At 48.6% G+C, this 13,749-nt stretch overlaps 1 protein-coding gene across 6 annotated transcripts in view; it reads right to left on the bottom strand.

Annotated features, from left to right (window-relative positions):
* Positions 1–13,685, bottom strand: part of TBC1D16 (TBC1 domain family member 16) — a 34,602-nt gene extending 20,917 nt beyond the window's left edge. For 3 of the 6 annotated variants that reach the window (XM_068151280.1, XM_068151283.1, XM_068151285.1), the window contains exons 1-3: positions 13,330–13,557; positions 5,693–5,928; positions 4,048–4,678 (exon numbers count right to left, since the gene is read on the bottom strand). In XM_068151280.1, the coding sequence (XP_068007381.1) occupies positions 4,048–4,678; positions 5,693–5,870 (809 nt within the window). In that variant the 5' untranslated portion in view covers positions 5,871–5,928; positions 13,330–13,557. Of the gene's footprint in view, positions 1–4,047; positions 4,679–5,692; positions 5,929–10,709; positions 10,876–13,329; positions 13,558–13,600 lie in introns of those variants that run through there. The other 3 variants (XM_068151282.1, XM_068151284.1, XM_068151281.1) reach the window with 3 other exon arrangements.
* Positions 13,686–13,749: the final 64 nt, after the last annotated feature.

Here is a 13,749-nt window from a genome sequence, read left to right as displayed (position 1 = left end):
AGAGCTCTGGCCTTTGGCAGATGTTGCCCCAAGCTCCACACATGCAATTCCATCACCAAAGCGTCTCAGACCAAATTCTGACTGGAACCAACCAACATCTGAACCTGAAGTTAGTGGAGGAAACAATGCTGGCATTTATTTGTCCTCTTCAATATTTTGATACAGTGCTCATCAGGGAACAGCAGCTGTAGTTTGTTACTGAAGTGAAAAGGCTTTAGCAGCTCCACCACCCATTGCTAGGGAATGCTCCTGTTCACCAGGAATTGCTCTGGCATGGCCCAAACCACCCCCCAACAACCCCACTTACAGAGCACTAAGTGCTTCTGCAACTGATTGGTATAGATCTGATGTCACGGTCAGTTAAAACAACTCCAGAAGCATGGGTTGAAAGACATTATATAGGTGTCAGATGCTATTTGGTCGCCAGGATGTAACAAAAGGCTTTTTAGTTTCACTTTACTGGTGGGGGAAATGGAAGCTGAGTAATTTAGCAAGGGGGCACCAAGCCAAAGCTGGGTATTGAGTACACTTGTCCTGAATTACTGCCCTTCAGACCACAAAGCAAATGTCTCCTCACAGACAGCAAACAACGGTGACAAGGGAGAAAGGGGACAGAACGGAACACTTTTATTTCCAGTATCCCTCCTTTCCTACAGAAATGCAGCCTGTGACAAAGCCCCTGTCAACACAGGCATGTCCCACACAAGCTACCTCCCTCCAGGAACCATGTACCAGGAGCAGAGCAGGACCCCCCCAAAGTTAACCAGGGCACAAAACCCAAGAGGGCAGGAGCAATGAGTGCACTGTGCAGACGAAATGCCAGGCTGTTCTGAAGAGAGAAGCAAGAATGTGTACAGTGGTGATGGGACACTCCCATAGCTCCTAGCCTGAGGAACTGGGTAAATGGGAGGAAAGCATTGACTGCTGCATGGGATCCCTGGCAGCCTCCCCAGCTGAGAAGCAAAGAGGAAAACAATCCAAAAAAACAAGGGCTAAGTTTTTCTTTCCTTATGTTCTACCCCGAGAGCTGTTGACTTACAATGACTGACTTGTGTAACTCATCCACCTCCCTTCTCCCTCCCTGTCCCTACTCTGCACACAGCAGTACGTGTCTCTTGGCTCCCACCAACCACCTTCTCAGAGGGTGCTCCAAGAGGCACACAGGGCTTGTGGCTCCTGGTCATATGGATATTTGGCAAGCAGTTTCCTGAGCCCCTGATCTCATCTGATCCAAGTCTGTATGAAATTCTTCCATGTCCTAATTCTTCCACAGTCACATTTTTCCACTTCTGGTGATATCTAATGGCAAGATGTGCAATGCATTGCTTCAGCTTCCGAAACAAGCATGGGGAAAAGCAGAGCTCTCTTTACAACTGCTCCCCAGCACAGAGGGAAATAACCAGAAACATTTGCTCCTCTTTGCAGGGAGGAGGAGGTGACCGGAGGGTAGGGAGGGGAAAAAGAGCTGAGACAATCTGCCAGCAGCACAAACTTTGTTCACCCTCCAATTCTGGCTCAGATGGGAAGCAGCCAGCAGAAAAAAAAACCAAAACCCAACCAACTTTAAGAAACAAGGAAGCTGTTCTTGTGCTTGTAGTGACTTTTGAAACAGCATCTGCTGCCCCCCAAAGCCTCTGGGATGAACAAGGAGATAAGGAAGTGCTTTCTGATGAGGCTTTTGCCAAGTATTCTATGACAAATCTCTGACTCAAGCACTCTGTAAGGTCCTGCAGATATCATGCAAAGAGGCTCTACGGGGAAGAATAAATTGGGATTAAAAATGGACACACTGGACAAAAGCCTTTCAAGTCCCAAATCCCAAACAATGAAAGATCTGTTTTATTAATTATGAGTGTCACATGTATATGAGGCTTCCAGACTGGTGCCAGAGGAGTTAAAGAAAAGCCTACCAGCCCAGGAGGAGTGTTTGCAAAGCCAGGAGCTGTTGGAGCTCAGCAGCCGGGAGGAAAAGCCGGCAGAGGGCTCACCCGAGCCAGGCTGCGAGGGAAACGCCGCAGGAAGGGGCAGGCAAGGCTGAGAAGATGCAGCAAGCTCTGTTTCCTTCCTTCCTTGACACTGTCAGCAGCTCAGAGCATTGCAAAACAGCGAAACCACAACACTGCCAACCTCGCCATGCCCCATGCCAGCACCCTTCTGCTTCTCTCTCGGTGCTGTGTGCACACCTTGGGTAGCACATGGCCTTGTGGCCCAGGCCACAGATTTGGATTTCCCTGGGATGAGATCAGGCTCCAGGTTTTCAGCACTTAGGACATTGTTCTGAATGTGTCCCTAACCCTGGGGATAATGACCATGCTGTACCCAGGGTGTGTGGGTGACCTGGGCCACAGCTGAGGCCACAGCTTCCCCGCACAGACTCAAAGACAGGAACATTTGTCCTTTAAGAACCTTAGTGCTGGAACTCAGAAATGTTGAATGAATTCTGATTTTATTTTTCTTTTTAAATGCTTGAGACAAGAAATTTCTAAGGCAATATGACCTTCTCTGAAACTCTGAACCCTTGAGCAGCATCCCAATGCCAGAACAGAGACTGGAAGGGACAGAAGGCCTAGAAGCACCAAAACAAAGTCATTCATTAGGAATGATAGTAAACCATTCCAAAGGCTCCTCTGGAAAGTGTTTTCAAGGTGTGTTTTGTGACATTTATGTAGCTTCTGGGACAGGATGGGATGGAACAGTTGTGCTGAGGTGCTGCCCACCCAGCTGCTGCAGACATCAAGCCCAGAAAACCCTGTGGGCTGACAGTTAGTTAGGAGCATACTGCTAGAACACAGACCAAAAGCAAATCTGATACAAAGGCTGAGATCACTGCACTGAAGTGTTTTCAAATATCCAGAGAGAGTTGAATCAATTAGAATAGTTCCTTCATAAACCTCATCCTTTACTGGCATTCACTGAGCTTGAGATCAGCCCATAAAGAGGGAAAATCTCTTCAAATGTCAAGTCTTAATGCACTCTGTATGCTGCTGACACACACAGGAGAGCTCATTTTTCAGTTTCAGGTGTAGCTTCAGAACTGAGCTATATCCTTAGAGTCAGCCCCACAGTGCTTCATGAACGCAGCACATCCACCCTCCCCAACCCGGAATGAGTGACACAATGCACAGAGCACACACCAGAAAGCCAGAAATGTTTAATATAGGTACCTGTTCCTCATGATCCCTTTGCCAAAGTACCTTCTTTCCCCTATGAAGGGTTTACTGCAGATGCCAGTGAGAAATGTTGACATCTAGACACAGCAGAGCTGACTGAAACACCCAGGTTAAACAAGCAAGAATGAATATTTATATGTCTTAACTGAGGCCATGTTCTGAACAGCAGCAAAACAAGCTCATACATGCAGCTTTCATGTCAACACAGTGCCTTGCAGAGAGGCACCCATGATGCAAAGGATGCCAGACAGACACTTTGATGTGGCTCTCCGCAAGAAGTAACTACTGCATCTCCTCAGCATAGCCAATCAGACCCACAAAAGGCCTTTTTGATTTAGTAATGCTGCTTTCAGGGCTCAAGACAGTTCACTTATAAGACTTTACATACACAGCCCTGAATGTCTGGGGCCAGGGTTCACTGAGCAGAAGCAGGACTTGCTGGCAAACAATTTCCTGTAGATTATACAGGTGCCTGAAACAAGGCAGGATGTTCAGCTCAGCGACACACTGATCCACAGAATGGTTGGGGTTGGACAAGACCTTTAAAGATCACCCAGTTCCAACCCTGCTGGCATTTCCAGGGACACCTTCCACTAGACCAGGGTGCTCAAGGCCTCATCCAACCAGGCCTTCAAGACCTCCAGGGAGGGGATATCCATGACCTACCTGGGCAGCCTGTTCCAGTGTCTCACTCCCCTCACTGTAAGGAACTTCTTCCTAATATTCAGTCTAAATCTTTCCTCCTCAAGCTTCAGTCCATTCCCTCTCATCCTATTACTACAAGCCTTTAGGCTTCTCAGTTTTCTTCAGCATCTCCAAGTTCAGCATTCAGCACCCCACCTATTCACCCAGAAACTGGAGAAAAGGGTGCACTCACCTGCTTTCATTATCCAGAAACACAGAACTACTGCTTTTCCCGAGGGCTTCACTAATGGGAGAGAGGCAGAAGGGGGAAGAGAAGGCATCAGAATCAGAGTCAAAAGTACTATCCCTGCTCACGTCATCAGCAGACAGCTCCAAGGAGCCCTCGTCCTCCCCTGGCTCTGGCCTGCAGTCCAGACTTTCCTCCATCCCCTCCACCGACAGCTCCGACCTGTTCTGCTCCTCCTGGGAGCTGACTGTCGATAGGATTCCTGAGTCACTGCGGGCAGGCTGGGGGGACCGGCGGCTGCTGTTGGCCATGGGGCAGCACTGTGACAGCTTCTCCCCTTCCGAAGAGGGGGAGCTGATGTATGCCACATCTTTTACAAGCTGAGACAGAGTCAAGATGTCTTCTCCCTTCAGGACCACTGCTCCTCTCTGCTCGGTGGGGGAAGCTGGCTGGACAGCGCTGAAACCCTGAGAGTGGCGACCGCGTTTGCGGGGAGCTTTACGGACAGGGGAGCTCTCGGGAGTGACGTAGCGCAGGGCTTCTTCATCCTGCCTCTGAATGCGGGAGTTTGGCACCCAGGCAAGGATAAGTGTGGTTCCCAGTAGCTCATCTTTCTCCATGTACAAACACAGATAGCCTTTAAGAGAGCAAAAGTGCAATTGGTGACAACACAGCTTCTGCGTGAGGCTGAAATGTGGCCATCCCCTTCACCCCCCACTCCACCACCATCACACACAGGCAAAACAAACCCTTGGATTTACCAGGAGAGAAGTCTGCCAAATGAATTGTGGAGTGCTCAACATTATTCAGGATCTGTGAATCATTTTGAGCCTCCATATGGCTTTTGAATAGTCTAAATTCCCTCAGGCCTAAGTGGACATAGAAATGACATGCAAATACTTCAGCTTCCTGGATGGATTACTAATCAAGAGTAAGTTCTGACATACATTGCCACATGAAAAACTTCTATTGTTTGTTAGTTAAACAATTTCAAGTGCCAGCCAAACCTTTCTTTCTCAAGAATATTTACTTTGGTGTAGCTAAAGGGTTACAATTTTCATAGGAAGCCAATGAAAAAAGAGAGAGTCACAGACAAAAAGGGAAGCGTGGGTCAGCGTTCACAGAATCATTAGTTTTGTGAGGCTAAGCCAGTAGCCACGGCTCTCTTTGATGAAAACATGAAAGAGTGCAGTAACAGATTAAAATAAAGGCACAAGGCTGTATTTATCTTCATTTATTCCTGTGCATAAAACCACAATCAGCTTTTTTCCCTTCTCCCTTTACCAGTGGTTGTTGAGGCTGCTCTAGCTAAGGACAGTTAGAAGATGATACTTGGCTTCCCTGAGCAAAACACGTATTTGAATGAGCAGCAGAAGTTACCACCCTCAAATGCTGACTCTCCACCTCCTGGCAATACAAAAGGACTTACTAAATCAGGTAAATCCTCACTTGACCAGAAGAGAAAAGAAAATACATTTTCAGAGCTGATGCATCAGTTTGTGGATGGATTTCTTTAGCCTCCCATAAGACTGCCTTTCCCTGTTCTCCACTGGCAGCTCTCCATTCTGTAGAGCCCAACACTGAGAACTTGATACAAACACACAGCCCAGGACAGAGAAAAAGAGTGAGCAGTGTCTGCAACACCTCTCACCTGGATGATGCTCCCCGATGCCTTGTAGCAGCTCAGGTGGGTGGACACAGACATTGTTCTTCGAGTAGATAATCTCCCCATCAAGTATGGAAGATGAGCTGCTACTGCCACCAGAATTCAAGGTCAGGAGGTCGGAAGCTTTTGAAGAGGCACGTCGGAGGAGTCGCCCCAGAGACATCGCCAAGGAAATGTTTCCATTATCTGTCAACTTTAATCAGGAGCCAAATTCAGAAGATCTGCCAAGAAAGAGGAAAGAATTGGGTTAGAATCAATACAGATAGCACAGCACATGCCTACCACTGCCTGAGAAGCAAGAGGCCTCCCATCAACTGCTGCGACAATCCTACAACTCAGGCAAGAGCCTCCAAATGCTTTGGATCTATAACATCACCTCTGTGTTTTAAAGATGCCAAAGTACAGTATCCTGGGATGGGTTTCTCTGCAGCAAAGAAATATGGAGGCAGTAAACCCCCCACATTTTAATAGTTACTGTGGGGAAGAAACAGGAAAATAATGCTTGTTGCTGAAAATGGCCCATTAAGGGAATAACTCAGCGATGCAGAGCTGCCCAATGTATCACTGTCCTGGGGATGTCAAAGAGAGCCAGAGTAGACCCCAGAGAATTCTGACAGCACAGAAAAACTGCTGAGACCACAATATTAAACAAGGGGCTGCTGCTTCATCCACAGTAACTGCTGAGCTCCAAGAAAACATTAATCAAAACAAGTTCATCTTGTGCTTACCAAGTTTTGGCATAATCCTGCTGTGCAGCTGAGGTTTTGGGGCTGGGGTTTTGTTTTGTTGGCTGAACAGTGATGGTCAAATGGATTTTTTTCAGAGACAGGTGGTAAAAGCCCCATGTTCTAGCAAGCAGGCAGATTCACAGAATCACAGAATGCCAGGGAATTGGAAGGGACCCCAAGGATCATCTGGTCCAACCTCTCTAGGTAATAGCGTAGTTGAAATGAGCTGGCCCAGCACTCTGTCAAGCTGAGTCTTAAAAGTGACCAATGTAGAAGAAGACACTTCTTCCCTTGAGAAATTATTCCAATCTCTTAACTGTTCTCATGATGAAAAATTTTCTTCCTGGAGTCCAATTTGAATCTCCCCAGGAGTAAATTGTACCCATTACTCCTTGTCTTTTTCATGTGACTCCTTGTGAAAAAGGAGACACCATTCTCTTGGCAGCCACCCTTTATGTACTGGTACATGGCTTTAAGGTCTCCCCTAAGCCTTCTCTTCTTCAAGAGTAGAGCATGGCACATCAGTCTGAGGCAAACATTTCATCTATCAATCCGTAACATCAGCTAACTGTGGAGTATGATCCCCAGCTAATCACCAAGTAAGCTCTGTACTCAAACAGGACGTGCTGCTCCTCAGGGCTGTGGATGAGGAGCTGTACAGTGAATCCAGAGCTATAAACTGTTTAGCAGACAGATTAGGAAGACTTGATGTGTTGAAGCAGCAGGTGGGTCTCACACAAAGCAATCCCACAGCCAGCCCAACACAACTCAACACAGAGCAGGCTCTCCCTGCTGCTGCTGTCCTGTGCTGGGAAACAGATAATCACAGGCACAAGTTTCTCTTTTGCCCAAAGTCCCTGAGGAGGGGAAATGTCTACTTTTGTTCCTTTGTGTTTACATGGCCTCATTTGCTTGTGAACAGGTCAGTCCAACCCAGCATGCACCACACATCTCCACAGTGCCAGGTTTAGGGGCAGTGGTGGAGAGATCAGCTTGATATGTGCAGAGTGCACAGCAGGGGAGCCAAAACTAAAAGGAAAAGCAGACAGTCCTGACTTGCACTATCAAGGAGCCATATGCAGGAACATTCAGAGGCCCAAAGCAAGCACCATCAGACACTGAACAGCTCCAAGTTCTTTAAACCCACTTTTAATAGTATCTTCAGACCAGCAAGAAGGTAGAAAGGGTGAAGAGAAACCAACATTTCTCAAAAAGCAGATGAAAGCTGCAGGGAAGGAAAAGAGCTATCCTGATTCTGACAGATTTGTACATACAGAAGGTTGTAAATGAGACTGCCAAGCAGTTGGCAGAGCCTTCAATACAGGACAAACTATTGGTTTAACTGGTAATCACTCCATTTGTCAGCTTGAATCACAGCATAAGCAGTTTTTGCATTTCAGTCTTTGCTGGAACTTGACAGAGAAGCCTCAGCCCTGCTATGTGCTGTGCCCAGCAAGTGTTTAGAATAATACAATTTGCAAGTCCTTCACCTATGCCTCCTTCTAGCACCACACACAACACACCTCTTCATGTCTCAGCCCCAAAACATGAACAGCAGTGGAGTCATAGGCTTGGTTTTGTTCAGATCACCAAAAACCACAGCACTGTTTCAAGCTCTGGGTTGCATTGTGAAGAAAGCCATTTGCCTCCACCACATTTAAAGAGTAAGTCACCTTTCCTCTCATTGCACCCTGCAAGAACACAGGCAGTAACTGCTGCAATTCCCCCTTCTCATCACCAAGTTACAACATGCCATTTCAACACAGACTCCAGGGAGACCAAAGTAGTGATGTGGAGCAACTTGGATGGCACCAGAGGCCCAGAGCACATCTGAAGGGGGTCATCTTTTGACACCACATTTTGCAGGCAGCATGGTCTGCTCAGTTATGCCCTGTTGCTTTCAACACTGAAACTAGGCTGGGCATCCAGGCCTTTAGCTTGGCAGCTATCGCATCAGAGCTCTAAAAATGCCAAACCTGCACATGCAGAGGAGATGGTGGTACCAGGAGGCTGCAGCTGCTCACCAGGAAATACTCCCTCAGAAAACATGAGTTAGCTTTTCCTACTAAGGACAGCATGAGATGGAGAAGCATGTATGAATCAAGTGCTTGTGTGACAGAATCATAGAATGGTGCAGGGTAGGAAAGACCTTTAAGATCATCAGATCCAACCATTAACCCGACACTGCCAAGCCCACCTCTAAACATTGTCCCACATCTAAACCTTGTCAGCACCACATCTACATGGCTTTTAAATCCTTCCATGGATGGGGAACTCCACCACTTCCCTGGGCAGCCTGTTCCAGGGCTTGACAACCCTTTCAGGGAAGAATTTTTTCCTAGCTTCCAAACTAAACCTCCCCTGATGCAACTTGAGGCAGTTTCCTCTTGTCCTAGCCCTTGTTATCTGAGAGAAGAGACCGATCCCCACCTCACCATGACCTCCTGCCACAGCTTTCCAGGGGCTCTCAGGAATGCAAGGCAGAGGTGCAAGACTTTGATGCTAACAAAAGCAACATTTAATTAGCTTTTGCCTAGCAGGGAAAGAACAAAGCACCAGGTAAAAGATCAAAAGCTGCTCACTGGCAAGCAGGAGGGATTTGCAGGCAAGTATCACTTTGATCCCACAAAACACTTGTTGCTTCATCACTGCCCTGGTGTGCAGGTGAACAGCATTGCAGGTACACACATGCAGGCTGGGAAAGGGAGACATATAAGACAGGAGGTGAAGAATATGGTGTCCTGCCAGTACTGAAACTTAGTCTGTGGCATTTGCCTCACTGAAGAGCTATGCACCAGAAATAAAAGAGAGTCCACTGTAATGCTGCAAAGAGGTAGCCAAATATACTGGGGGATATAAATATCACCAGCAAGATTCAAATTAATCCTTTCACCAGTGTCACAGAGTAGGGAATTCTGTGGAGCTTTGGTTGCAGCACTAAAGAAAACCAGATTAAAGTCATGGGACAGTTTCACAGAGACTAACAAGACTGATCTGGGGCATGGAGAGAGAATGCAAGGGAAGATTAAAGAAAGGGAAATGTTTTAAAAGTCTTCATGCATGAGAACTGTCACTGCCAAAGAAAGACAGGAGAATAGAATAGAATAGAATAGACCAGACCAGGTTGGAAGAGACCTTTGAGATCATCGAGTCCAACCTATCATCCAACGCTATCTAATCAACTAAACCTTGGCACCAAGCACCCCATCAAGTCTCTTCCTAAACACCTCCAGTGATGGTGACTCCACCACCTCCCTGGACAACCCATTCCAATGGCCAATCACTCTTTCTATGAAGAACTTCTTCCTAGCATCCAGCCTAAACTTCCCCTGGCACAAGTAGCAAGGCAGTTAAACTGTGGCAACAAATATCTAGTTCAGTCACTCCAACAGCAGGGATACTGGTGTACCAGAAAAGGGATGTTTTCATCACTGGTGAGTTTCAAAAATGAACCAAAGAAACAGATCAGCTCAGAAATAGTCAGTCCTAGCTAGAGTCAGGTGATGGATTGGAGCTCTGAAGGTCATCTAGTCTACTCACACCACCCCAAAAGTCTCTGAAACACAGCTTGTGAATATGTCCATCCCTCCTAAACCACAGGAATTCATAGAACACAAACCTGCAGACCAAACCTGCAAGGTTGGCTCTATTCTGAGCTCTCTTCTGTGTAGGACAATATCTGCATGCCCAGTCCATGGGGCCTGGGTCATGAGGAGGTGCAAGTATTGTTGCTACCTCTTATGTGGGCTTGGGGAAGCAGGCAAGAACTGTCCTACAGCTAAGTCAGAATTAAATTAGCACCATTCAAAAAAAAAAAAAAAAAAAAAAAGGTCTTTTTCACATTAATTTTCCATTTATCCTCTGATCTGAAGGGATTCTTTTCAACGTGGCACAGACAATCCAGCTCTCCAAAAGCTGAAGCACTGAATTAACTGATAAGCCCTTGCTGAGTGCCAATATTTATTAAGCACACACACATATTCTTCTCCCACACAGCAACTGTCACTACTAAAAATCTTTGCTACAGCTACCAAGTCTGTTCACACAGCCCCTGGCTGCTCTCCCAGTCAATGCCAGCACACGAGAGCTCAGAAATAGGCTGGGGAGACAGCTCCTGAAATCACTCTGGGAGCCTCTTCCCAGGAGCCTGACCAGTTCCAGCCAGCAGCATCTCAAATAACTGTGGCTGCTCACCTCCCTTGGAAATGCCCTTCCCCTTCTCACAAACCCATCAACCACAAGATCCTGTTTGGCTTGGCAGATCACACCCTCACCTTGGCAGACGCTGCTGGACCAAATGTTGCTTCCTCCGGTTGCACAGGATTCCAGGATTCCGGCACAGGAGGGCAATGCAAGGCTTCTGCATGGGCTGACACAGGTTCCAGCACATCATTCCCACTCTGTGCAGCACACACTGACATCAGGGAGGTTTCTGAGCATGCCAAACGCTGAGGCATCTCTCACAAAGAAGTTTAGCCTATAGAGGTATATGACAGCCTGCACTTGGGGTTGGCTGCAGCTCAGTCACACTGCTGAGCACTTTGTGCCTGGCAGCTGGTCTTGTTGCTCCAAGGGTGAATTTGCTGTGCAAGAGTTTAATAGCTTTACAAGCAAAATAAGCTGAGCTACAAGGCTCTTGAAGTGAAACACGAGACCTAGAGCATGCCTGGGCACAGAGGAGAAACATGAGCTATTAAACATCAGCACTGAATTTAAGTGTGAAATGCCTTAGGACAGAAAAATGCAACAGATTTTGTATTCTTTTTTCTGTCCTCTAATAACATAGATTTCATTCTACCTATTTAAGGAGTACAGAGTCACTGCACTGTGGAGCTCTCAAACACCACAGAAATTGTCACCTGCTTTTCCCATGCATTTCCAGTAGCTCAAGCACAGGTTAGTGTGTGCTGAAGGCAGAGCAACTGGAGATGAGAGTAGAGGAGCCCAAGAGTCAGGACTTGCAGCTTCTTCCCTATCCTCTGGCTGGATTTTCTGTGCAACTCTCAGCTAGTCACTGACTTGATCTGTACTTCTCTGTGTACATATGACAGCCTTTCTAACGACCTTCCCTTTGTATAGCAATATCTCTACATTAGAAAGAAGAAAAAAAAGGCAAGCTTTCAAAGCTAGTAGCTATTAGCTGGAGCTATCTAAGATGACCTAGCCAAATCAAGGAAACAAGTTTACCATAGGGAGCCATTCTGAAATCATCCCATTTCATAGGGAGAATTATGTAGGTCACCAAAAAGTCTTTCATTCCTGACCTGCTGGTGCAGCAGTGGCTCTCAGAGTACAGAGCAAAGGAAAGGAACAGCAGTCACCAGTGCCGGCTGAAATCCCAGCACTCACACAACTCCAGTTCCAGCCACTTCAGTGGAACAGATTTTGCTCAGATGCATCTCAGCTGAGAAGGTAAAAAAGGGACAGCAGACTAAATACTGCAAGTTTGTGACTCAGAGATAAAAAGGGAAAGGAAATGCTGTCGTTGGAGCCCGCCTGCTGCTTCCAGCCACACCTGCTGAGGCACAAAAACGCAAACAAAAAGCTTAACACCCTTCCAGCACGAAGAGTCAAACCACAACACACGCTTCAGTGCTGAGAAATAACTTGTGCCATATGTCACTCCATCCCAACGTTGAACACATTTCATATTCCTTAACTGCAGCGCTTGTGCAGTAGACAACACTTCTATGGCTTTTTATTTCCAGCGTCCTGTAACCACAGCTCACAGCACTAGGTCCCTGAGTATCAGCATCCCAGGAACCTGGCTTCACAGCTGAGTCTTCTCTTACAAGGCCAAACAGCAGACCATGCACCTCTGTCAAGCTGACACTTTGAAACACTTTTCTTTTTACTCTGCCACGGGCAGAACCATGTCCCCTTCCCTCCTTGCCAGCAGCGCTCTGTCCCATCCTGGCTCTCCAGCTTTAAGCCAACAAGAGGACACACAGAGGAAACCCAGATATATGGCAAATCCAGCACAGGGCCAGAGAAGCAGCTTTCAGAGACTTCTCACTTTCAGCCAAGTTGTCACCAGAACAAGAACAAGCTCCTCTAAGCCTGCAAACTTAAAGGAGGCTTCTACATGAGCAGCAGCAAGGCCAAGATCTTTTACCCTGAGCTGTCCTGTTCTTAACATTTCCAACATTTTTCTTTTAAAAGACTTTTCATTTTTATTACTTCCTATTCAGAGTGGCAGCTGAGAACATAATACCTTTGCAAGACAAGCTGCCAGCCTGAGAGCAGAAAAAGACAGGCAGGGCTCAGCGAGGAAAGGAGTTATTTTACAGAGCATCAGCAACACCGTGAGCAATAAATCCACCCCTAACCCCTGACCTGGAGCGCCTGAAGGATACACATCAAATAATTGCCAAGGATCCCCACCATCCATCTTCATGTCTCTGCTGGTAACCAAACTGAGCAAACCACGAGGTAGATATTGGGGTAACTGCCCAAAGCCCACCTGCCCCAAAGCGAAGGGCCCACAACACCCCTGCTGCCGGCCGCCGCTGCGAAGGATAAAGTTTAACAACTATCTCCCATCCCGCTGCCTGCCAGCCCCGAGCACACCCACCGGCAGCAGGGCGCGGAGGAGGGGAAGACAAAGAGCGAGATAAACCCCGGGATGATGTGTCACCGGGGTGCCGGGCAGGACACCGGGTGCCCCGTCCCCGAACCCATGAGACAGTGACAGGCATGACAAGCAGCCCTCCCGTGGGCCCGGGGTGGCGGGTGGGCTTGGGGCAGCCGCTGCACATATCAGCCGGGCCCTGCTGCCGCCCACCGCAGCCCAGACCCCCGGGGCCCGGCCCAGCCCCGCCGCACGGAGCCGGCCTCCTCCGCCCCCAGCGCGCCCGTGGCCAGCAACGCCCCTGACGGCCCCGGCGCTTTTACCTGCAAAGACGAGCCCGAGGAAACTTCGGCTGCGCGGATCAGTCCGACCCTGGGCGGGCTCCGAACCGCCGCGCCCCCACCGGGCCCTGCGAGGGGACCACCGCCGCCACCGCCCCGCTCCGCCCGGCCCGGCCCGAGGGGGTGTGCCCGCCCGCGGCCCCGCCTCGCCCGCCGCCGGCGTGACCCGGGGCTGCCCGGCAGCTCCTCAGCAGAGCGGGATCCCCTTCACCTCAGCACGCCGCGCACGGACTGCGGCCCCTAGCACCATTACCTTGCTGCTCCGCACTGGGCCCGGCGCGGCCATGGCGGCCGGGACGCTGCGGGCTTCGCCCGGGCCCGGCGGGCAGCAGAGGTTGTGCGGCTCGACATTCCCCCCCCCACCCCCCCCCCAACAGTGCCCCCATCGCGGGCTGAGATGGT

This window comes from Melanerpes formicivorus, unplaced genomic scaffold (genome assembly GCF_026170545.1).
Source record: "Melanerpes formicivorus ecotype bairdi unplaced genomic scaffold, bMelFor1.0.p_v2 SCAF_21, whole genome shotgun sequence".
Lineage (NCBI taxonomy): Eukaryota > Metazoa > Chordata > Aves > Piciformes > Picidae > Melanerpes > Melanerpes formicivorus.
This window is presented reverse-complemented; position numbering and strand designations above follow the sequence as displayed.